This window comes from Microcaecilia unicolor, chromosome 2 (assembly GCF_901765095.1).
Source record: "Microcaecilia unicolor chromosome 2, aMicUni1.1, whole genome shotgun sequence".
In the NCBI taxonomy this organism is placed as follows: Eukaryota; Metazoa; Chordata; class Amphibia; order Gymnophiona; family Siphonopidae; genus Microcaecilia; species Microcaecilia unicolor.
The window spans coordinates 521867985-521891884 of NC_044032.1; the positions used below are offsets into that span (position 1 = coordinate 521867985).

At 47.4% G+C, this 23900-nt stretch overlaps 1 protein-coding gene across 2 annotated transcripts in view; it reads right to left on the reverse strand.

Annotated features, from left to right (window-relative positions):
- Positions 1-23290, reverse strand: part of DHX15 (DEAH-box helicase 15) — a 297726-nt gene extending 274436 nt beyond the window's left edge. Inside the window, exons 1-2 of one of the 2 annotated variants that reach the window (XM_030191241.1) lie at positions 22841-23290; positions 4483-4828 (exon numbers count right to left, since the gene is read on the reverse strand). In XM_030191241.1, coding sequence (XP_030047101.1) covers positions 4483-4828; positions 22841-22911 — 417 coding nt within the window. In that variant the 5' untranslated portion in view covers positions 22912-23290. The remainder of the gene's footprint in view (positions 1-4482; positions 4829-22840) is intronic. The other variant, XM_030191239.1, reaches the window with a different exon arrangement.
- Positions 23291-23900: the final 610 nt, after the last annotated feature.

The following is a 23900-nucleotide window of genomic DNA, read 5'->3' on the forward strand; positions in this document are numbered from 1 at the left end:
CACTTGAAAGGCCAGAAGAGCCAGAAACACCGCTTTCAACTCCAGGCGGTTGATAGAGCACTCCGACTCGTCGGGCGTCCACAGACCCTGGGCATACTTCCCCTGGCAATGTGCGCCCCAAGCCCTTCAGGGTGGCATCTGTCACCACTAGGCACCAATCGGGGAGCACCAGCGGCATTCCCCGCCACAACATGCTGTCTGAGAGCCACCATTCCATACTGAGGTGGGCACTGATAATCCTGAGATACTGGAGACCATCATTGAAGTAGAGAATACTGTAGAGGTCTCAGGTGCGCTCTCGCCCATGGCACCACTTCCAAGGTGGCCGTCATCGATCCCAACAGCTGGACAATGTCCCAAGCTCGCGGGCGGGGCATCCTCAGGAGCAGACGGACCTGATTCTGAAGCTTGCACTGCCTTTGTTCGGGAAGAAACACATAGCCCGAGGCTGTGTCAAACCTGGCCCCCAAATATTCTACAGATTGCGAGGGGGTCAGGTAACTTTTGGCCATATTGACGACCCAGCCCAGAGATTGAAGGACTGAAACCACTCTGGCTGTAGCTAGATGACTCAATTTTTTCTGAGTCTGCTCTGATGAGCCAGTCGTCTAGGTACGGGTGAACCCGGATACCCTCTCGCCTGAGAAAGGCAGCTACTACCAACGTTACCTTGGAGAAGGTTTGGGGAGCTGTGGCGAGGCCAAAAGGCAAGGCCCGAAACTGGAAATGTTTTCCCAACACCGCAAACCGCAGAAACTTCTGGTGCGGAGGCCAAATTGGTATGTGGAAGTAAGCTTCTTTCAGGTCCAGAGACGTGAGAAACTCTCCTCGAAAAGACCCACCTTTTCGTGGCACCACAAAGTAAATGGAGTAGCAGCCTAGACCTTGTTCGGCGGGAGGCACCAGGGTCACAGCCCCTATCTGGCACAGACTGTGCAGAGTCTCCTCTACCGCCGCCCGTTTGGTGGCAGAACCGCATCAGGACTCCACAAACACGTCTCTCACCGGGGCATCGAATTCTATTCGGTATCCGTCTCTGATCAGGTCCAAGACCCACTGATCTGCGGAGATTTTGGCCCACTCCTCGAAAAAGAGGGAAAGTCTTCCTCCGATGACAGGAAACGAGGAGAGGGCCGGCGCACCATCATTGAGAGGGTCGCCCCTGAACTCCAGGCCTTGAACCGGCAGCTGCGGAACGTTTGTCCGAGCGAAAGGAGTTTCTCTGCTGAAAGCGGGGGCACGCGAAGTGAACCCAGCAGCAGGCCCCGGGCAGTACCTTCTAGCTTCACGGAAGCGAGGTCTGTAAGAGGAGCGGACCGCCTGACCCTTAGAGGAAGGTTTCGGCATATCTTCGGGCAAGCGCTGAGGTTTGGAATCCCCCAGGCCTTTAACAATGTTTTCCAGCTCCTCACCAAACAGAAGGCCTTGAAAGGGCAACTTCACCAACCTTTGCTTAGAGGCCATGTCCGCTGCCCAATATCGTAGCCAAAGACTGCGGCGAGCCGCCACTGCTACAGCCATTTGCTTAGCCGAAGCTCTGACCATATCATAAAGGGCGTCAGCCAAAAAGGACAAGGCCGACTCCATCCGCGGAGCCACTTCAAATAAGGTCTCTGCTCCATCACCGGGCTGTTCCACTGCCTGCTGTAACCAAGCCAGGCAGGCTCTAGCAGCATAACTGCATGCAGACGCCCGAACAGTGAGACCTGCCAAATCAAAGGACCACTTCAGAGCTGAATCAAGCCTGCGGTCTTGAATATCCTTCAGGGCAACACCTCCTTCAACAGGGAGTGTAGTTCTCTTTGTCACAGCCGTGACCAGGGCATCCACTTTAGGCGTTGCAAAGCGAGCCAAATGTTCCTCACTCAGAGGGTATAATTGCCCCATAGCCCTGGCAACCTTCAAAGGTCCCTCGGGGTCAGCCCATTGAGCCGAAATAAGCTCTTGGATGGAGTCATGCAAAGGAAAGGCTCGAGCAGGCTTTCTGGTACTAGCCATCCTTGGATTAATCGAGGAGGCTGTGCCACTCCCAGGATCTTCAATCGAGAGAGCTTCTAAGGCATCTGAAATAAGCGCTGGCACCTCCTCGCGGTGGAAAATCCTCACCGCAGACGGATCATCAAGCTCCTATGGCAACTCTGCACCCGACTCTGGCTCCTCAGCCCAAGAAGTTCTGCCAGACCCCTCAGAATCCTCATAGCCCGACCACGGGGGGGGGGGGGGGGGGGCGCGCCACACTCAGAAGGGGAATTAGCCCTTCTGCGTTTATCAGGAGGATAAGAAACAGGCAAAGCCAACTCCAAAAGGCCAGGATCCACCGGGGGGGCAGGCAGAGGGTCCGAAGATCCCTGTAGAAGAGCTCTTTTAAGCATGTATGCCCTATGCAGCATTAAAACAAAATCAGGGGAGAAAACCGCTCCCTGACCACCCAGGGCTATCAGCACTATTATTAGCCTCACTCAGAGGAACTCCCCCTCCCTGGATTCAGGGCTCTCCGCGCCATGTGGAAAATCCAAAATGGCGTCTGCTGCCAGCTCAGAGCGCAAAAGATCGCCGCTCGCCATGCTCGGGCCGGCTCTACCGTCTGTACAGCACGAATTACAGAGCCCCGCTGCTGATTTGCGCTTGCGACATTTAGAACAGCGCTTTACAGTCTCCGCAGCCATCGCCAAAAACGGCAGTAAAATTCAAAAATGGCAGTTCGCGCCAAAAATGTCCAGATCGCGGGCCCACCCCGGAGGAGTCAGAAAACACTCTTACCTCACTAGACCGTCTATCACAGCTCTGGTCCTGCAGAAGAATCTCAAGAAAAAAACCTCTTTTCCAAGATCGCTGTGCTAAAGCGCGACGCGACTAATTATTATTTTTTTTTTTTTTAACGCTGTGAGGAAAGCAGAGGCAAAAGAGGTAAATAAAAACACTCCAGAAGCTCAGATAAGTGGGAAAGGCAGGGAAAGGCGAACCAATGTGCCTGCATCCACTGAGTGGGAAAGGACAGGGAAAAGCAAGCTAATATGTCCACATCCACGGGGGCATGGTTAAGGCAGGGAAAGGGCTGACCTATGTGCCTTCAAAGTGAAGCTGCTATAGCCTCTAACACCCCGGCTAACAACTGGCAAGCCAGGAGCCACCCCCAGGCAGATTTTGATGGAGCTCGAAGAAGCTGCAGCCACCCTGCTTGGGGAGATAGAGAATACTGAAGAGGCAGTAGAGCTAGCTGGCCATGAGGCACTGAGAAAAGTTGAGTGCTCTCTATCTCCCCCTGCTGGTTGATGGACACAACCCATACGTAATGGCTTCATCTGCTTGATGACAAGGAACATAAAATTTTCTGCAGGTTGGCTCAAACACTGAGAACGTACTAAATCACCCAAAGGCCTAACTAGGAAAAACATACCAAGGATTCTTCTACGCTGAACCCCAAAAGGAAATGACCAAAAAAAAAAAACACCCTAAAAATGGAGCAAGTATGCTGAAAGGACATCCCCACCCTCAGTGGGGATGACAAGGAGGTTCAGGTGGGCTTTCAACCACTGGGTCCTAGATCAAAAGAAAATCTGGCCTTTACTGATCATGTTGAGTGGCTATGTTGCTGTGATCCTGTAGCTCTTCTGACTTACTTTGTGTGAGATCACTGGGTGCGAACAGTTCTCCAGCAGCTGGCTCCTATGTTTTCGGAGGTTTTCTCTCCAAGGTCTGCAGCAATTTCTTTAGGGTCTGATTTACTAAGCCTGTTTTCTCATTCTGTGTCTATAAGGAGAAAAAAAGCCTAGTAATTCAGTCCTTTGATGTGTCGTCGTCGTCGTCGTCGTCCCCCCCCCCCCTCTCTAAATCCTCTCACCTTCTCCTCATATCCCAAGCAGACATTTCTACCTAGTCACTGTCTTCTATGTTAGTTTTCCTTGGTCTGAGGATCTCATCTTCACTCTCCCCACCCCCTACCCAGCCCACTCCCTTAAGATTATCATCCCAGCTAAGTCAGTAACTCAATCATCCCCATCAGTACTCCCCTCTCACTACCCACCCACTCATCTATTACTCATCTGAGGAAGTCAGACCCAAACTAGTTTCCCTCCTCTCTTAATCTTGCTCTTCTGGACCCAAGTTCCTACCATCCAATGCAAACATTGTGATCTTACTGAATTGCTCCTGAAAGTGCCTAATCTCCTAATAGTCTTATGAGATCATGCAAGAATTCAGGCTCCACGCTACTCAAACTCAACTGAGGATTGTGTGGGTACAGGAGGCAGCTGTTTTGCTGAGGCAGGTCACCACAACCAAATTTCTACTTCTAGAATAGAAGTGCTACCCATGTGTTGTAGCACAGTCACACAACCCACTCATGTTGGCCAAACCTGCCCAAGTTCCATGAATACGTATTTCCTGTAGAGTTTTTAGTAGCACAAAAATAAATAAATAAAACACACACACACACAACTGATCCATCTATATAGGAACAAATAGCAATCCTCTGAATCTCACCTGTGTCGTTTTACCAGAACCCGTCTCACCAACTAGTACAAAGGACTGATGCCTTGTTAAAATATCTGTAAACCGTTCCTTATACTCCCAAACAGGGAGCTGCAACCGTTTCTTTAAAATCTCATAGTACCGTGGTGTATGTGGCAAATTAGTAAATGGATTGATGCCTTGTGGAAGTATTGCTGGTTTTAGTGGTGGTAGAGCTCCACTAACGTATGCAGAATTGGATGACGAGCGTGAATCTCTGTCCTTGTCTCTGTCTCTCTCTCGATCTCTATCTCTGTCACGATCTCTATCTCGGTCCTTTGTACGATCATCACGATCCCGGTCACGATCTCGATCCTTCCTAAGATTTACAAAATGAAAAATATGTAAATAATTTTTCCAACAGGATAATGCATAAGCCCTTAAGAATTACATTATAATTATTAAAATAATAACACCTATGTTAAAAACTAATCTGTGTATCTTAATACACTACAAAAGCATCAAATATGTTACCAGCTATATTATACTAGCTTTGGATCAATTCAAAAACTACTAAAAGCCTAAATAAAGCCCCTCCAGAATTTCAAAAATCAAAAAAATTATTCAGTTGTCTTATTACTTTTAAAAGCATTGTTACACAGAATAGGCTAGGGGGCTATCTGAACTCTACATGGAGTCAGACACCTTATTTACTGGATGCTCAGAGAACAAGCTCTATTACAGCTTCCTTGGGAGGGTTGAGGAATTGAAGGCTATCCATGCAAATGGTTCTCAATCTTTTTCCAGTCAGGACACACCTGGCAGATGATGATCGCATATGTGAACAGAACACTGGAATAGAAGATGCCAGACAATCTCCAAGATGATCAGTAAAAACGTTTATTATCCACATATGATGGTGCTGACAACGTGAACACAACTCGGGCCAAATTCTGGACCCAAGCCTTCATCAGGGGTTCTTATAAGCCAGCAATAAAACCATAAAACACCGCAAGCAACAGTGACAGGGACCAAACAGTGCATTTTCAACACAGATGGCAAGGAAAAATTAGTTATTACCTGATAATTTTCTTTCCATTAGTCCCGACAGATCAATCCAGAGACTGGTGGGTTATGTCCCTCTGCCAACAGGTGGAGATACAGAGAAGTTCTGAGGCTCTATATGTGGTCATGTGTAGCCAGCCAAACCTCATTATCCATATCAAAGCCATGTAACCGTCCAACTCCCAACAGAAAGCTATTCTCCTTCTTTGAGAATTCAAGGACACCCTGCCACCGCAAAAGTGGGAGGAACTCATGCAGCTCACAGTAAGTAAGAAGTTGCTCCAATGCATTTTGAAGAAGAAACAATCGAAAAAACTGGAACTCCAAACGTGAAACAGCAAACAGATAAACAGACACTTCCAGGGAGGGCCTCTGGATTGATCTGTCAGGACTAATGGAAAGAAAATTATCAGGTAATAACTAATTTTTCCTTCCATAGCATCCCACAGATCAATCCAGAGACTGATGGGATGTACCCAAGCAGTTCTTAAATAGGGTGGGACCCAGAGACCCCAGTTTGCAGCACCGAAGATCCGAATGCAGCCTCAGCCCTTGCCGCTACGTCCAATCTATAGTGCTTTGAAAAAGTATGAACCGAGAACCAGGTGGCCGACCTACAAATCTCCTCCAAAGACACTGACCTAGACTCTGCAACAGAAGTCACCTGCGCCCTAGTGGAATGAGCTCGCAACTGCGCCGGCGGATCCTTACCAAACGCGATATACGCGGAGGCAATCGCCTCCCTCAACCAGCGAGCCACCGTCACCTTAGAAGCTTGCTGCCCTTTCCTTTGTCCCGCAAAAAGGACAAACAGATGATCTGAACACCTGAAGTCATTTGTTACTTCCAAATACTTGATAATAGCCCTCTTAACATTGAGACACCAGAGAGCACGAAACTCCGTTGGTTGATCCTCTCTACGAAAAGAGGGCAGACAGAGCTGCTGATTCATATGGAAACGTGAACCAATCTTAGGCAAAAACGACGACACTGTGCACAGAGATACTCCTGCCTCCGTAAAATGAAGAAACGGATCTCTACATGATAAGGCCTGTATCTCAGAAACCCTCCTTGCTGAAGAAATAGCAACCAAAAATACCGTCTTCAATGTCAAATCCTTAACCGACAACTGAGACAGAGGCTCAAATGGAGGCCGCTGCAATGCCTTCAGTATCAAATTCAAATTCCAAGAAGGAAAAACGTTGCTCCTCGGCAGGCGCAAATGATTGACCCCCAGCAAGAAACGAACAATTTCAGAGTGAGCGGCTAAGGAAGAGCCTCCTAAACAACCACGAAAGCAGACCAAGGCCGCCACTTGAACCTTCAATGAGCTCAACGACAAGACATTTGTCAAGACCATCCTGCAAAAAAGCCAGGATCGAGGATACCAAGGCCGAAAAAGCTGGCAGACCTGCCGCTGCACACCACGTTTCAAAGGTCCACCACACTCTAGCGTACGCTGTCGAGGTGGACCGCTTCCTAGCTCGCAACATAGTGGTAATCACCTTTTCCGGATAACCTTTCCTTCTCAAAGACGCCCTCTCAAGAGCCAGGCCAAAAGACCAAACGGGGAGGGATCCTCCATTAGGATAGTACCTTGACGCAACAGCCCCCGATGAACGGGCAAGTGTAACGGCTTGTCGACTCGAAGACGCACCGGATCTGCATACCACTGACACCTGGGCCAATCCGGCCCCACAAAGATCACTCAACCTGGGTGACTCGCCTTGGCCTGGGACATTTTTTAAACATCATTTGTGAGTGATATTATAGAAACGCTAACATCAAACTCTAATAGGGCATATATTTACAGGAGGCAAGTCTCTCTCAACAGAAATGAGGAAACTCTAGAATGTGTGGGCACAGATGCAATCTAAGGAAATACTTTTTTTATGGAAAGGCTGGTGGAAGCAATGAACAGTCTCCCAAAGAAGGTCATAGAGATGAAGACTATGAATTCATAATTACATAGGTATTGCCATACTGGGACAGACCGAAGGACCATCAAACCCAGAATCCTGTTTCCAACAGTGGCCAATCCAGGTCACAAGTACATTTTACGCTGCTTATTCTAGAAATAAGAAGTGGATTTTCTCCAAGTCCATTTTAATAATGGTCTATGGACTTTTCCTTTAGGAACTCATCCAAACCTTTTTTAATCCCGCTAAGCTAACTGCTTTTACTACATTCTCTGGCAACAAATTCTAGAATTTAATTACATGTTGAGTGAAGAAATATTTTCTCCGATTCGTTTTAAATTTACTACTTTGTAGCTTCATTGTGTGCCCCCTAGTCTTAGTATTTTCGGAAAGAGTAAACAAGCAAGTCATGTCTACAAGTTCATCTCCACTCATTATTTTATAGACCTCTATCATACCTTCCCCTCAACCGTCTTTTCTCCAAGCTGAAGCGCCCCAGGCACTTCAGCCTTTCCTCATAGGGAAGTTGTCCCATCCCCTTTATCATTTTCATCGCCCTTCTCTGTACCTTTTCTAATTCCACTATATCTTTTTTGATATGCAGTACCCAGAATTGAACACAATATCCAAGGTAAAATTATGTATCATACCTGATAATTTTCTTTCCATTAATCATAGCTGATCAATCCATAGACTGGTGGGTTGTGTCCATCTACCAGCAGGTGGAGATAGAGAGCAATCCTTTTGCCTCCCTATATGTGGTCATGTGCTGCCGGAAACTCCTCAGTATGTCGATATCCAAGCTCCATCCGCAGGACTCAGCACTTAGAGAATTACACCCACAAAGGGACACTCTGCCCAGCTCACCACCGCCGAAACGGGGGAGGGGAATTAACCCAACTCATCCCCACACAAGTGGGGGAGGGGAATCCGTCCAGCTCATCCCCGCGAAGCGGGGGAGGGACACCACACCCGCCGATGCGGGGGGATCTGGCTTATCCTGCAACCGCAACCGCGGGAGGAGCTGACTGACCCTAACACCGCCGAAGCGGGAGGGGTACAAAGCTGCCTTACTGCCGCACGAAGCGGGAGGGAGCGCCGGCAGAATTTAAATCTCAATCCAGCCCCGTAAAACGGAGGGGAGAGGAATGCAGCAGCTCACTGTAACACAAATTCGTCTCAACTCTTGAAGAATCCATTGAAAAACTTGAACACGAAGTCCTCCTGAACAGGAACTGAAGACTAAACTTGAACCTGAAATGCAACCAGAATATAAACAATACAGATATCTGGGAGGGACTATGGATTGATCAGCTATGATTAATGGAAAGAAAATTATCAGGTATGATACATAATTTTACCTTCCATATCATCATGCTGATCAATCCATAGACTGGTGGGATGTACCGAAGCAGTACTCACCCAGGGCGGGACATAAAATTCCCTGACCGCAACACTGAAGCTCCAAACCGGGCCTCCGCCCGAGCAGCCACAGTCAAGCGGTAATGCCTGGAGAAGGTATGGGCCGATGCCCAAGTTGCCGCCTTGCAAATCTCTTCCAAGGAGACGGACCCGGCCTCCGCCATCGAGGCCGCCTGAGCTCTAGTGGAGTGAGCCTTCAGCTGGATAGGCGGCACCTTCCCCGCGGCCACATAAGCCGCTGCAATGGCTTCCTTGACCCATCTTGCCACTGTAGGCTTAGCAGCCTGCAGACCCTTACGAGGACCTGCAAACAGGACAAACAGATGATCCGACTTCCGGAAATCATTGGTCACTTCCAAGTATCTGATGATGACTCGTCTCACATCCAGATATTTGAGAGCAGAGTATTCCTCTGGGTAGTCCTCCCTACGAAAGGAAGGGAGACAGAGCTGCTGATTCACATGGAAGCGAGAAACAATCTTGGGCAGGAAAGAAGGCACTGTGCGAATAGACACTCCTGCCTCCGTGAACTGCAGAAAGGGCTCTCGACATGAGAGTGCCTGGCTGAAGTGATAGCCACCAAAAAGACTGCTTTCAATGTCAGGTCTTTCAGAGATGCCCTTGACAAGGGTTCAAAAGGCGGCTTCTGCAAGGCTCTTAGCACCAGGTTGAGATTCCACGCAGGCACCACTGAGTGCAGAGGAGGGCGCAGGTGATTAACTCCCTTGAGAAAGCGCACCACATCTGGCTGCGAAGCCAGGGAAGCACCCTTCAGGCGGCCCCTGAAGCAAGCCAGAGCCGCTACCTGGACATTAAGGGAACTGAGCGACAGGCCTTTCTCCAGACCTTCTTGCAGGAACGCCAACACTGAAGAAATTGGAGCAATGAAGGGAGAAAGTGAGCCTGCTTCACACCACGCTGCAAAGGTACGCCAAACCCTGGCGTAAGCAGTAGAAGTAGAGCGCTTCCTCGCTCTCAGCATAGCGGCGATGACCTTGTCTGAGAAGCCCTTCTTTCTCAGACGCTGCCGCTCAATAGCCAGGCCGTAAGACCAAAGGGGGAGGGATCCTCCATCACCACGGGACCCTGGTGCAACAGGCCCTGCTCCACTGGCAGCCGCAGAGGATCGTCCACTGAGAGCCTGATCAAGTCCACATACCAGGGACGTCTGGGCCAGTCCGGACCCACCAGGATTATCCGGCCCGGATGCTTTGCCACCCGGTCTAGCACCCTGCCCAACATGGGCCAGGGCGGGAACACATAGAGAAGCTCCTGTGTCGGCCACTGTTGGAGAACAGCATCTACTCCCAGGGATCGAGGGTACCGTCCTCTGCTGAAAAAGCGTGGCACTTGGCAATTGGCCGATGACGCCATCAGATCTAGGCTCGGCTGGCCCCAGCGCTTCGTGATGTCCAAGAACGCCTGAGCAAATAGCTGCCACTCTCCGGGATCCAAGGTATGGCGACTGAGAAAGTCCGTCTTGACATTCATGACTCCGGCAATGTGGGCCGCTGACAGCTGTTCTAGGTTCGCTTCCGCCCACTGGCATAGATTCATGGCCTCCTTGGCTAGAGGGGCGCTCTTGGTACCTCCCTGGCGGTTGACATAGGCCACAGCCGTGGCATTGTCCGACAGGACCCGTACTGGCTTCAACGCCAGTACCGGGAGAAACTCCAAAAGCGCCAACCGAATGGCTCTGAGTTCCAGGAGGTTGATAGACCACTTTGCCTCTGCAGGAGACCAGAGCCCCTGCGCTGTCCTTCCCAAGCAGTGGGCTCCCCAGCCCGACAAAGAGGCGTCCGTCGTGACGACAATCCACTCCGGGGTCACCAGAGGCATTCCTGCAGACAACTTGTCTGTCTGCAGCCACCAGCTCAGCGCCTTGCGCACTGCTGGGTCCAAGGGAAGGCGCACAGCATAATCCTCCGACATCGGAGTCCAGCGCTGCAGCAGAGAGTGTTGTAGTGGTCTCATATGAGCCCTGGCCCAGGGCACTACTTCCATCGTGGCCGTCATAGAGCCCAACAGCTGCACATAGTCCCAAGCCCGAAGAGGAGAGGCTACTAGGAACTAGTCCACCTGAGCCTGAAGTTTGACAATCCGATTGTCTGGCAGGAACACTCTGCCCACTTGGGTGTCGAATCGAACTCCCAGATACTCCAGGGACTGAGTCGGGCGCAGCTGGCTCTTCTCCCAGTTGATGATCCACCCCAGGGAGCTCAAAAGAGCAACCACCCAGTCCACAGCTTTGCCGCACTCTGCATAAGAGGGGGCTCGGATCAACCAGTCGTCCAGATAAGGATGGACTTGTACTCCTTCCTTTCGAAGGAAGGCCGCGATGACCACCATTACTTTGGAGAAGGTCCGCGGAGCAGTAGCCAACCCGAAAGGGAGGGCTCTGAACTGGAAGTGTCGGCCCAGGACTGCAAAACACAGAAAGCGTTGATGAGGAGGCCAGATGGGAATATGCAGGTACGCTTCCTTGATGTCCAAGGAAGCCAAGAACTCCCCTGCCTTCACTGCCGCTATAACAGAGCGGAGAGTCTCCATGCGAAAGTGCCGCACTTTCAAGGCCCGATTGACCCCTTTGAGGTCGAGGATAGGCCGGACAGAACCTCCTTTCTTTGGTACCACAAAGTAAATGGAGTAACGTCCCTTGCCAATCTGATTTTCTGGCACCGGAACGACCGCACCCAGGCGTATCAGGTTGTCCAAGGTCTGCTGCACTGCCACAGCTTTGACCGGAGACTTGCAGGGAGAGAGTACAAACCCGTCTCTTAAGGGTCGGCAGAACTCTAACTTGTAGCCGTCTCTGATGACTTCCAGAACCCAAGCGTCTGAAGTTAGCCTGGTCCACTCGCCCAGAAACGAGGACAGGCGTCCTCCAATCTGCACTGGGCCATGGACCAGGGCCCCGTCATTGGGTACGAGACCCTGGGGGAGGACCGGAGGGCGTACCTCCGGGACGGCGGTCTCTGCGAAAGGAATGCTGCTTGGGGGAGAAGTTCCTTTTGAAGGAAGAGGGGGCAGAGGAGCCCGACTTGCCCGGGCGGTACCGACGGGCTTCCTGAAACCGTCCTCTGGAGATACCGGGGCGAGCACTGGCCCGAGCCCTGACCTCTGGTAACCTCTTACCCTTAGACGTGCCGAGATCGGTCACGATTTTGTCCAGCTCGACCCCAAAGAGCAGCTTGCCTTTAAAAGGCAACTTAGCCAGGCGGGACTTAGAGGCGTGGTCCGCAGACCAATGTTTCAGCCAAAGCCAGCGCCGCGCAGAGACTGTCTGAGCCATACCTTTAGCCGAGGCTCTCAAGACATCATACAGTAAGTCTGCCAAATAAGCCAAGCCCGATTCCAGGGCCGGCCAGTCAGCCCTCAAGGAAGGATCCGAGGGGGAAGCCCGCTGCACCATCGTCAGGCACGCCCTGGCCACATAGGAGCCGCAAACTGAGGCCTGCAAACTTAAGGCAGCCGCCTCGAAGGACGACCTTAAAGCCGCTTCCAATCTTCTGTCTTGGGTGTCCTTTAGGGCCGTGCCACCTTCCACCGGCAACGCCGTTTTCTTAGTCACCGCAGTGATTAAAGAATCCACGGTAGGCCAAATAAAGGCCTCACGTTCACTTTCAGGCAAAGGATAGAGGCGGGACATAGCCCTAGCCACTTTGAGGCTCGCTTCCGGGACATCCCATTGAGCCGAAATTAAGGTGTGCATGGCATCATGCACGTGGAAGGTTCTAGGCGGGCGCTTCGTCCCCAGCATAATGGAAGAGCCAACAGGGGCTGAGGGAGAGACGTCCTCTGGCGAGGAAATCTTCAAAATGCTCATGGCCTGCAGTAACAGGTTGGGCAAATCCTCTGAGCGAAAGATCCGCGCTGCAGAGGGGTCATCCGCTCCATCCGAGCGGGAATCCGTCTCCTCCAAGGAATCCCCAAAGGACCGTTGGGAGAACTCAGATACGCTGCCCTCATCTACATCAGAGGAAACAGCGTCCTCTAAGGCCTATGAATCCACCCGAGGGCGTTTACTTCCGGGGGCCTCAACCCCGTTATCGGACAAGGGAGAAGGGGCAGCGTTTTGCATAAGGAAGGCCTGATGCAGCAGCAAAATAAACTCGGGGGAGAAACCCCCCAGACTGTGTATTTCAGCAGCCTGGGCCACAGCCCTAGACGCACCCTCAACCGGCGCTCGCAAGAGCGGGGGAGCAACATGCTGCGCATCCAACATGGCGTCCGGCGCGACACTCCGCGAAGGAACCGCGCGGGAAGAACGGCGCTTAACTTTAGCCGCTTTTTTGCCGCCGCCCAAATCAAGGGCGGCCATGGCATGAACGTCAAGGGCGGCCCAAGAAGAAGCCATCCGAGCAGAGTGGCCGGCCAAGATGGCAGAGGCGAGCAGCGGGGGATGGGCGTTTATGGCGGGAATAACCGCCGTGCCGGAGGAAGACCCGGGACACTGACCGGCCTCCAAACTGACACCCAACAAGGGCGAATCAGACTTTTAAACCCCCGCATCCCCGCTAGAAGCGCACACGCGGTCCGGGGAGCGATTCTTTGCGCCCTCGCCCTCCGACGCCATAGGCCACGTGGAGATCAATCGGGGAACCCCCTGCCCACTATAAAAAGGTAAAAATTACCTGCTTCTCGCTCCGAGCTGTAACGACCTGGTGTCCCAGTGAGTAGCTGCAATAAACGTTTAAATAAACGTCGAAATAAACGCCCTTAAGGACGTCTAAAATTTTTTTATTTTTTTTTTTTAACGGAGCCAGCGGGAGGGGGGAGAAAAGGAGGGACCTGGCGCCACCAGGTTTGCACTTGCTCAAGAAGAGCCCTCAACCCCAGGTACTCAACAAAACCTAAAGATTAGGCTTGGAGACCTAGCCAGAGCTGCTGCTGCTGTGTGTGACCACCACCTGCTGAGATAGAGAACATACTGAGGAGTTTCCGGCAGCACATGACCACATATAGGGAGGCAAAAGGATTGCTCTCTATCTCCACCTGCTGGTAGATGGACACAACCCACCAGTCTATGGATTGATCAGCATGATGATATGGAAGGTACAGTTGCACCATGGAGCGATATAAAGGCATTATAACGTCCTTATTTTTGTTTTCCATTCCTTTCCTAATAATACCTAACATTCTATTTGCTTTCTTAGCCGCTGCCACACACTGAGCAGAGGGTTTCAACATATAATCAACAATCACATGTAGATACCTTTCCTAGTCATGACTCCTTATGTGGAACCTTGCATTACGTAACTATAATATGGGTTCCTCTTTCCCCACATGCATCACTTTCCACTTGAATACATTAAACGTCATCTGCCATTTAGATGCCCAGTCTTGTAAGGTCCTCTTGTAATTTTTCACAATCCTCTTGCAATTTACCAACTCTGATTAACTTTGTACTGCCACCAAATTTAATTACCTCACTAGTTAGATCTGTAGATCATTTATAAATATGTTAAAAAGCAGCAGTCCCAGTACAGACCCCTGCGAAACCCCACTATCTACCTTTCTCCATTGAGAATACTGACCATTTAACCCTACTCTCTGTTTTCTATCTTTTAACCAGTTTTTAATCCACAATAGGAGACTACCATCCCATGACTCTCCAATTTCCGCTGGAGTCTTTCATGAGGTACTTTGTCAAACACCTTTTGAAAATCCAGACACACAATATTGACCGGCTCACCTTTATCCACATGTTTGTTCACCCCTTCAAAGAAATGTAATAGATTGATGAAGCAAGATTTCCCTTCACTAAATCTGTGTTGGGTTTGTCTCATTAATCCATGCTTTTGAATATGCTCTGTAATTTTTTTTTTTTTTTATAATAGTCTCTACAATTTTGCCCAGCACCGACATCAGGCTCACCGCTTTATAATTTCCTGGATCTCCTCTGGAACCTTGTCAAAAAAAATCGGCATTATATTGGCCACCCTCCAATCTTCCAGAACCATGCTTAATTTTAAAAATAAATTACATGTATTACTAATAGTTCCGCAAATTTATTTTTCAATTCTATCAGTACTCTGGGATGAATACCATCCAGTCCAGGAGATTTGCTACGTTTCAATTTGCCAAATTGCCCAATTACATCCTCCAGGTTTATAGAGATTTCATTTAGTTTTTCTGACTCGTCAGCTTTGAATACCATTTCTGGCACCTGGATTTCTCCTAAATCTTCCTTGGTGAAAGCCAAAGCAAATAATTCATTTAATCTGCTATGGCTCTGTTTTCCCTGAGTGCCCCTTTTACCCCTCGGTCATCTAGCGGTCCACCAATTCTTTTCCCGGCTTTCTGCTTTTAATATACCTTAAAAAAATTTGTACTGTGTGTTTTTTCCTGCAACTAAATCTTTTTTTTCAAAGTCCCTCTTTGCCTTCCTTATCAGCGCTTTGCATTTGACTTGCCATTCCTTATTATTTTCAGTCAGTTCCTTCTTCCATTTTCTGAAGGATTTTCTCTTAGCTCTAACAGCTTCCTTCACTTCACTTTTTAACCATGCCGGCTGTTTGGTCTTTCCTCATTTTTTTTAAAGGTTTGCCGATTTTTTATTCAGGATCAAACAAATTCAACATCGAACAACTAGACCAAAAAATTTCAAGTGATTATCTGACAGTAAGCAAACATGGTTGGCTGGCAAAAGCACATACGAGAATGGAGTGGATTTCGCTCCATTCACACAGAAGAAAAGTGTAGATGAACAACTTGAAAATTTGAAGTTGGACAAAGCCATGGGACTGGACAGGATCAATCACAGGATATTCAGGGAGCCCAGAGAGATTACGGCTGGTCCTCTTAAAGATTTAATACACCCTTGGAGATGGGAGAAGTTCCTGTGGATTGAAGTAGAGCAGACGTGGTCCCTCTTCACAAAAATGGCGACAGAGAAGAAGCTAGAAACTACAAACTGGTAAGCCTCACTACTGGAAAAGTAATGGAAGCAATGCTGAAGGAATTTCCTGGAATCCAATAGGTTATAAGATCCGAGACAACATGGCTTTAACCAAAGGTAAATCATGCAAAATAAATCTGATTGAATTCTTTACTGAGTGACTAGAGAATTGGATCGAGGACGTGTACTAGATATAATCTACTAGATTTCAGCAAAGCCTTTTACACGGTTCCTCATAGGAGGCTCCTGAACAAACTTGACAGGCTGAAGTTAGGACCCAAAGTGGTGAACTAGATTAGGAACTGGTTAAGAGAGACGCCAGAGAGTGACTGGGTGACCAGAGAATTGGTTTGAGGACATGCACTAGATGTAATCTACTAGATTTCAGCAAAGCCTTTGACACGGTTCCTCATAGGAGGCTCCTGAATAAACCTGACAGGCTGAAGTTAGGACCCAAACTGGTGAACTGGATTAGGAACTGGTTAAGAGTGACACCAGAGGGCGGTGGTGATTGTAATTCACTTAGAGGAAGGAAAGGTGAATAGTGGAGTGCCTCGAGAATCTGTGATGTGGCCGATTCTGTTCAATATAATTTGTGAGCAACATTGCCAAAGAGTTAGAAGGCATGGTTTGCCTTTTTGCACAGAATACAAGATTTGTAAAAGAGAGGTCACCCCAGAGGGACTGGAAAACATGAAAAAGGATCTGCAAGTAGAAGAATGGTCTAATGCTTGGCAAATAAAATTCAATGCAAAGTGCAGAGTGATGCATTTAAGGAGTAGAAATCCAAGGGAGCGGTATGTGCTAGGAGATGAAAGGCTGATATGCACAGAGAGAGGGACCTTGGGATGATACATTCCGAGAATCTGAAGGCAACAAAACAGTGTAACAAGGCGGGGGCCATAGCCAGAAAGATGCTAGCCTGTAGAGAGAGGTGTAACCAGAATAAAAGAGGTGCCAATGCCCCTGTACAAGTCATTGGTGATTCCCCACTTGGAGTATTGTGTTCAGTTTTGGAGGCGGTATCTTGCTAAAGATGTTTTAAAAATAAAAATAAAAAAAAAAGACGAGGTTCAGAGGAAGGCAACAAAAATGGAATTTGTACCAAAAGATGTATGAGAAGACAGTTACAGTTTAACTTGCTGTACTGATTAACCTTTTACAAGAAAAAGATCCCAGCGGTGTACAATATTAAAATCACATAAAACACCAAGAACTATGATTGTCTGATAGAAAAGATAGACACACAGCATTCAAATCAATAAAAATAAATCACATAAAACACCAAGAACTATGATTGTCTGATAGAAAAGATAGACACACAGCATTCAAATCAATAAAAATAAATCACAGATCAGATAACCTAAATATGTATACCAACAGGAGAGGAGGAGAAGGAGATATGATACAGATGTTTAAATACTTGAATGGTATTAATATGAAAACAAATTTTCCAGTAAAGGGAAAATGGTAAAACTAGAGGGCATGACGTAAGGTTGTGGGGTGGGAGACTTAGGAGTAATGTTGGGAAATTCTTTTTCAAGGAGAGGATGGTTGATGCCTGGAATGCCCTCCTGAGGAAGGTGGAGAAAAAAATGGTGTTGGATGAACACAAAGGATCTCCAATTAGAAAATGAATGATATAAACAAAACTTAAATAGTTGTGTTTGTATGTTGAGTGGCACTTAGATGGCAACTGGCTGTGAAGAACTCAGGCTGGTGCAGGTTAAACTTGCAATCCGGTTTAGGATGGGCTGTAGAGGGCCTTTGACAGAAACGCCAATAATTTGGAATGTGGACAGTGCACACTTTTACAGTTTGTGTCCCGCAAATGACAAGATGGATTTAGATAGGCTGGAGTGGGCTTCAAAGGCAACTTCAGTAGTTGGAACCAAAGGACAGGGCCAGGCAGACTTCTATGGTCTATGCCCCATAAATGCCAAACAGAAGCAATGATCAAGTATTTTATACCACATTCATTGTTGGTTTAATCATGACTTGATAATGAGGGTGACTGTTGGGCAGACTGGATGGACCGCTCAAGTCTCTCTCTGTCATCATTTACTACATTACTATTTTATGATTTGGACTGAAGGAGAAGAGACTCAATTTTATAGTTCTTTCAATGGATATCATCCTTCAATCAGATTCAAAATTCACTACGTCACAGAAAAGTCAACTTATAAACACCATAGTTTCTATCAACAATGGCTATACACAAACATCTATATACAGGGAACCAACTGATAGATGCAGCTACATCCACCCTTTACATACAAAAAAGTCCATCATACAAAGAAGCCAAATAATATCATCTATTCCCTGACCTAAGAGAGAGGGATAAACACCTCAGAATCCTGTCCGAATCCTTCAAACAAAAAAGCTCCAACCCCCAAATAGTCTCCAAAAAGACTGCCATTTCTCTAAAACAAATAGGGAAAACCTATTACAGCACCAAAAAAAAAAAAAAAAAAAACAGAGAGAGAATCCCCCTTGCAGTGGCATACAATCCAGAGCTTGAAAAACTGAGAAAAATAATGAGATCTACAGTCACTATCACAGGAAGGTGAATCACAAAGATTTTCCCACCTCCACCAGTGCTGGCCTTCCAACAACCACCTATCGAAGCAAAAAAATTAGAGAAAAGCAAACTCCCAACAGATGCTAACAAAGAGAATAGCACAACTTTCTGTATTATGCCAAGCTGCAAACTGTGCTAACACGTATCAGAGGGTACCACAGTTATTCACATGAGGAAAACATTAATTCTAAAAGGATCCTACTCAAGTTCTTCAAATGTAGTATATATATATATATATATATATATATATATATATATATATATATATATATATATATCATTCACTACAAAATAACGTGAAGACTGGCCTATCAGATGCTATTTTGCACAAATACTTAAGACCAGAATCAACTGAGAGACTCCTGAGAAAATTAGAGTCATGGGATAAGAGGCAAGATTCTGTTGTGGATTAGGAATTGTTATTGGACAGAAAACAGAGAGTAGGGTCAATTGGTCATTCCTCTCAATGGAAGAGGGTGCAGAGTGGAGTGCCTCAGGGATCAGTAGTGGGACCTGCGCTATTTAACATATTTATAAATGACATGGAAATCGGAAAAACAAGCAAGGTGATTACATTTGCAGATGAGACAAAACTATTCAAGGATGAAATTTAATGTGGACAAGTGCAAAGTGATGAACATTGGAAAGTATAATCTGAATCATGGAGGAGCATAATCGAAAGGGCTGCCCAAGTTTTGTTGAGGACATCCTCACAAAACGTCCCGATGGAGGGGCGGGGAAACCCATATTGTCGAAACAAGATGGCCGGTCATCTTTCGTTTCGATAATACGGTCAGGGACGTCCAAATCTTGAAATTTAGGTCATCCCTAGACTTGGTCGTTTCAGATTTTTGGCGATAATGGAAACCAAGGACGACCATCTCAGAAACGACCATCTCAGAAACGACCAAATGCAAGCCCTTTGGTCATAGGAGCCAGCATTTGTAGTTCACTGGTCCCCCTCACATGCCAGGACACCAGCCAGGCACCCTAGGGGGCACTGCAGTGGACTTCATAAATTGCTCCCAGGTACATAGCTCCCTTACCTTGTGTGCTGAGACCCCCAAAGCCCCCTCAAAACCCACTACCCACAACTGTACACCACTACCATAGCCCTTACGGGTGAAGGGGGGCACCTAGATGTGGGTACAGTGGGTTTCTGGTGGGCTCGCTGTTTCCTCCACAAACATTAACAGGTAGGGAGGGGGATGGGCCTGGGCCCGCCTGCCTGAAGTGACCTGCACCCACTAAAACTGCTCCAGGTACCTGCATACTGCTGTCATGGACCTGAGTATGACATCTGAGGCTGACAAAAAAATATTTTGAAAGATGTTTTTTGAGGGTGGGAGGGGGTTAGTGACCACTGGAGAAGTAAGGTGAGGTCATCCCTGATTCTCTCCGGTGGTCATCTGGTCATTTTGGCCACCTATTTGTGCCTTGGTCGTAAGAAAAACAGGACCAGGTAAAGTCGTCCAAGTGCTTGTCAGGGACGCCCTTTTTTTCCCATTATGGGTCGAGGACGTCCATGTGTTAGGCACACCTAAGTCCCGCCTTCGCTACGCCCCCTTGAACTTTAGCCACCCCTGCAACGGAAAGCAGTTGAGGACGCCCAAAATCGGTTTTCGATTATACCGATTTGGACAACCCTGGGAGAAGGACGCCCATCTTCCAATTTGTGTCGAAAGATGGGCGTCCTTCTCTTTCGAAAATGAGCCTGATAGTTACCTGATGCTAGGGTTCATCTTAGGATTTGGCACTCAAGAAAAAGGTGTTATTGTACACAACACACTGAAATCTTCTGCCCAGCGGCCAAAAAATCAAACAGGATGCTAGGAATTATTAGGAAAGGGATGCAAAATAAGACAAAATATTTTAATGTCTCTATCGCTCCATGGTGCAACCACACCTTGAATACTGCGTTTAATTCTGGTCACCATTTTTCTAAAAAATAAAAAAATAAAAAGATAGTGGAATTAGAAAAGGTTCAAAGAAAAGTGACCAAAATGATAAAGGGGATGAAATTCTTCCCATATGAGGAAAGGCTAAAGAGGCCAGGGCTCTTCATCTTGGAAAAGAGATGGCTGAGGGGGGATATGATTGAGGACTATAAAATCCTGAGTGGTGTAGAACAGGTAAAAGTGAATCGACTTTTCACTCTTTCAAAAAGTACAAAGACTAGGGGACACAAACTACATGGAGATACTTTAAAAACAAATATGGCTATTCTTATGTTCTTATACCAATTCAGGAAGTCTACACCAGATGTACAGTGCAGTAAGATGAAAGGAATGGAGTCTGGAGTTGGCAGTGACAAAGAAGAGTACAGATAAGAGTGACTCTGAGCTGTAGAATGAATGCACTTTAAGTCAGTTTGAATGTATACAGAAATTAATATGGAGCCAATGAAATGACTTGAGTAGAGGGGTTATGCGAGTTCAGAGACTCTGGTTGAGCAGCAAAATTTTGAAACGACTGAAGGGGAGAGGAATTGTTTAATAAGAAAACTGTGAGGTGCAAGTTGCAGTAATCTAAACGAGATGAAAAGGGCATTTTGGTACTGCGTTCAAATGCCTAGGTACACCATAGCAAGAACAAAAAAAATACAACCCCACAACACAATGAGAACCGGGGTTCTCAACTACAGCCTGTGTGCTAGATGAGGCTCAGAGACCTTTTCAGTCCAGCAGCTGAATGTGGCCTATGGAAGAAGTCTGACCTTCTCAGGCCATGGCAAAGACAGCAAGTTTGGCAGAACTCCCAGACTCCACCAAGCAGAGATGAGGACGGCATTACAGTATAACTTGATGGAAATTCCTTCCCACCCCCTTCAGAAAACTCCAATGAGCAATCTCCACAAACTGGCCTTTTGGTGGTATGCACTGACCTACGGAGCCTCTCTCTGGAAGTTTGGGCAACCTGCTTTAGAGCCTAAAAAACCTAGTGAAGAGATAGGTAAACTATACAGACATGCTTCAAAGCTACACACAACCATTTTCAACAAATTATACAACAGAAAAAGCATGTTACAAGACCCACGCTAAGTTCAAGAGTAGCCGTAAATCACATGTTCTTTTTTTTTTTTTTTTTTTATTTGTACCCCGCACTTTCCCACTCATGGCAGGCTCAACGCGGCAGGCAATAGAGGGTTAAGTGACTTGCCCAGAGTCACAAGAAGCTGCCTGTGCCGGGAATCGAACTCAGTTCCTCAGTTCCCCAGGACCAAAGCCACCCTAACCACTAGGCCACTCCTCCACTCCTGCAAAGTTAATTGATACTAATATTCGCACTGCACGCCAAACAATACAAATAAAATAAATGGCAAGTAAAACATTTTTTTTAAAAAAAGACAGGTAGATTCTGCAATACTGTAGTTGTGCTTACTATGTTTCAGTCCCCTATGATAAATGTCTGTGTAAGGATGCTCGAATAAATAACTGCAGTGTATCAAGGGGCTGGTGGTTGGGAGGAGGGGCTAGTGCTGGGCAGATTTAGACTGTCTGTGCCCTGAAAAAGACAGATACAAATCAAGGTAAGGTATACACAAAAAGTAGCACATATGAGTTACCTTGTTGGGCAGATTGGATGGATCGTGCAGGTCTTTTCTGCTGTCATCTACTATGTTACTATGTATGTTACTGTCATAAAAAAAGATAACATACATAAGAACATAAGTGTTGCCATACTGGGACAGACCGAAGGTCCATCGAGCCCAGTATCCTGTTTCCAACAGTGGCCAATCCAGGTTACCAGTACCTGGCAAGATCCCAAAACAGTAAAATATACACTTGACAGAACATGAAGCTCAAGGAAGCTAGTCACTCAAACTTCATCAGCCTCACTAATTTTGATTGCAGACTAGATTATTAATGGTGAACCAAGGTAGAAGGGACTCACACTTTGATTTGGATAAAGAAAAAATATTATCTATTCAGAAAAGTAGGAAACCCATAAGAGTGAAAAGTCTAGTTCTTCAGGCTTCAGCTAGTACCTGAACATACCCTTGACTAACTAGGTAATAAGCCAATGGATCTTTTTGCAGTCACTTACATTACCAAGAAGTCCAATGGACTTCACATACCACCACAATTTACTTTTAAAGAATATTTTTTCTCTCGCATACAAGTGGCCTCCCCCTCATCCAGTCAGATAAAATATAAGTCGTGTACAATCAAACAGAAGCACCACTATCTGTCCAGTATGTTAAGTGAAGAAACTGCTTTCTTACACGATGAGCCCGCACTTACTTCCCGCCAGCCAGAAGAGTAGGCAGCCGCAAGGGCAGAGAGAGCATCATTCCTGCCAGAAATGAAGACAACAGCAGGCCACACTCTTCCAGGAGGGCAACGCCACAGGCCCAGGTTCCGGAACACTAGACCCCAGCTGAAGGATAAGAAAGATTTCCCGAGCGCACGGCCATATGAACTTCCCACCATCGGCCGAGGAAAGCACACCCTTTTCTACAATACCCAGCTAAGTGTGAGCCACCTGGCCCACCTCACTCACCCATCCACAGTCACACGCTTCTTGCTGGGTGCGTAGTCATCTCCCAAGTCTAACCGGTGCCTTTTGGACATCTTTGTTCGCGCGGCCGTCGCCGCCACCTTCCGTCCCTCCGTTTCTTTCTTTTTCTTCTTACTTTCGCCTACAGCTAAGCGTCTCTCGGCCGCCGGATCATCCAACGTACACCCGCCTCGGACACTGACTGCAGCAGGAGCCTCTACCGCCGGGAAACAAGCCGGCCTACCTACCGACCGAGGAATGGGATGGATGGAGTACGTATGCGCGCGCACACACACGCTGAGCTCAAGCCGCAGATACGGAGGAAGTACAGAAAATGGCGGCCGGAACTGCTCTGCAGGGGACCCGGGAATGGTGGGAGGGTCAACGTTCGTTCATAGCTCCCACCTTTAAAAAAAACAAAGTTAACTAGTATCCCTTTCGAAACTCTTTTTTTTCACATTATGTGGTTACGCGTTCTTAATAATAGTTATTGCTTTATCCCTAATTTTTTTTTTTTTTAAGTTACTGTTTTACTCAAGGAGGTTTCCTCGCTTTTATTCAACCGCGCGAATAGGATGCTGGGAATATGACCTCGTTACGGCGTACGTAAGGTCGTACGCGCAAAGCCCAATAGAAAATCAATGTGTAGGGAATGGGGAGGATCATTATTAACAATCTGGGCAAAATGGTTTTGCATGAATTTGACGCTCTCTATCGCGAGGTTCCAGATTCCGTTCCTTTTATCTCGCTGCACCCCACGCCTGGAATAGAGTTCCCGAGCCTGTATGTCTAACCCCGTCTTTGGCCGTTTTCAAGTCCAGACTCTTTGGACGCTGCTTTTGACTCCTAACCACTACTCACTTGCCCTGGCCTTTTATCCCCAACTCTTTATTCCCTTGCCTCTTAGTTGTTCTGTCTGTTACCTGTCTTATTTACATTGTGAGCTCTTTGAGCAGGGACTGTCTTTTTGTGTATGGCGTACAGCACTGCGTATATTTGATAAGAAGTAGTAGTAGTAGGTGTGGCTACATTTTGTACAGAGCGCATGCACAATGGTTTATTG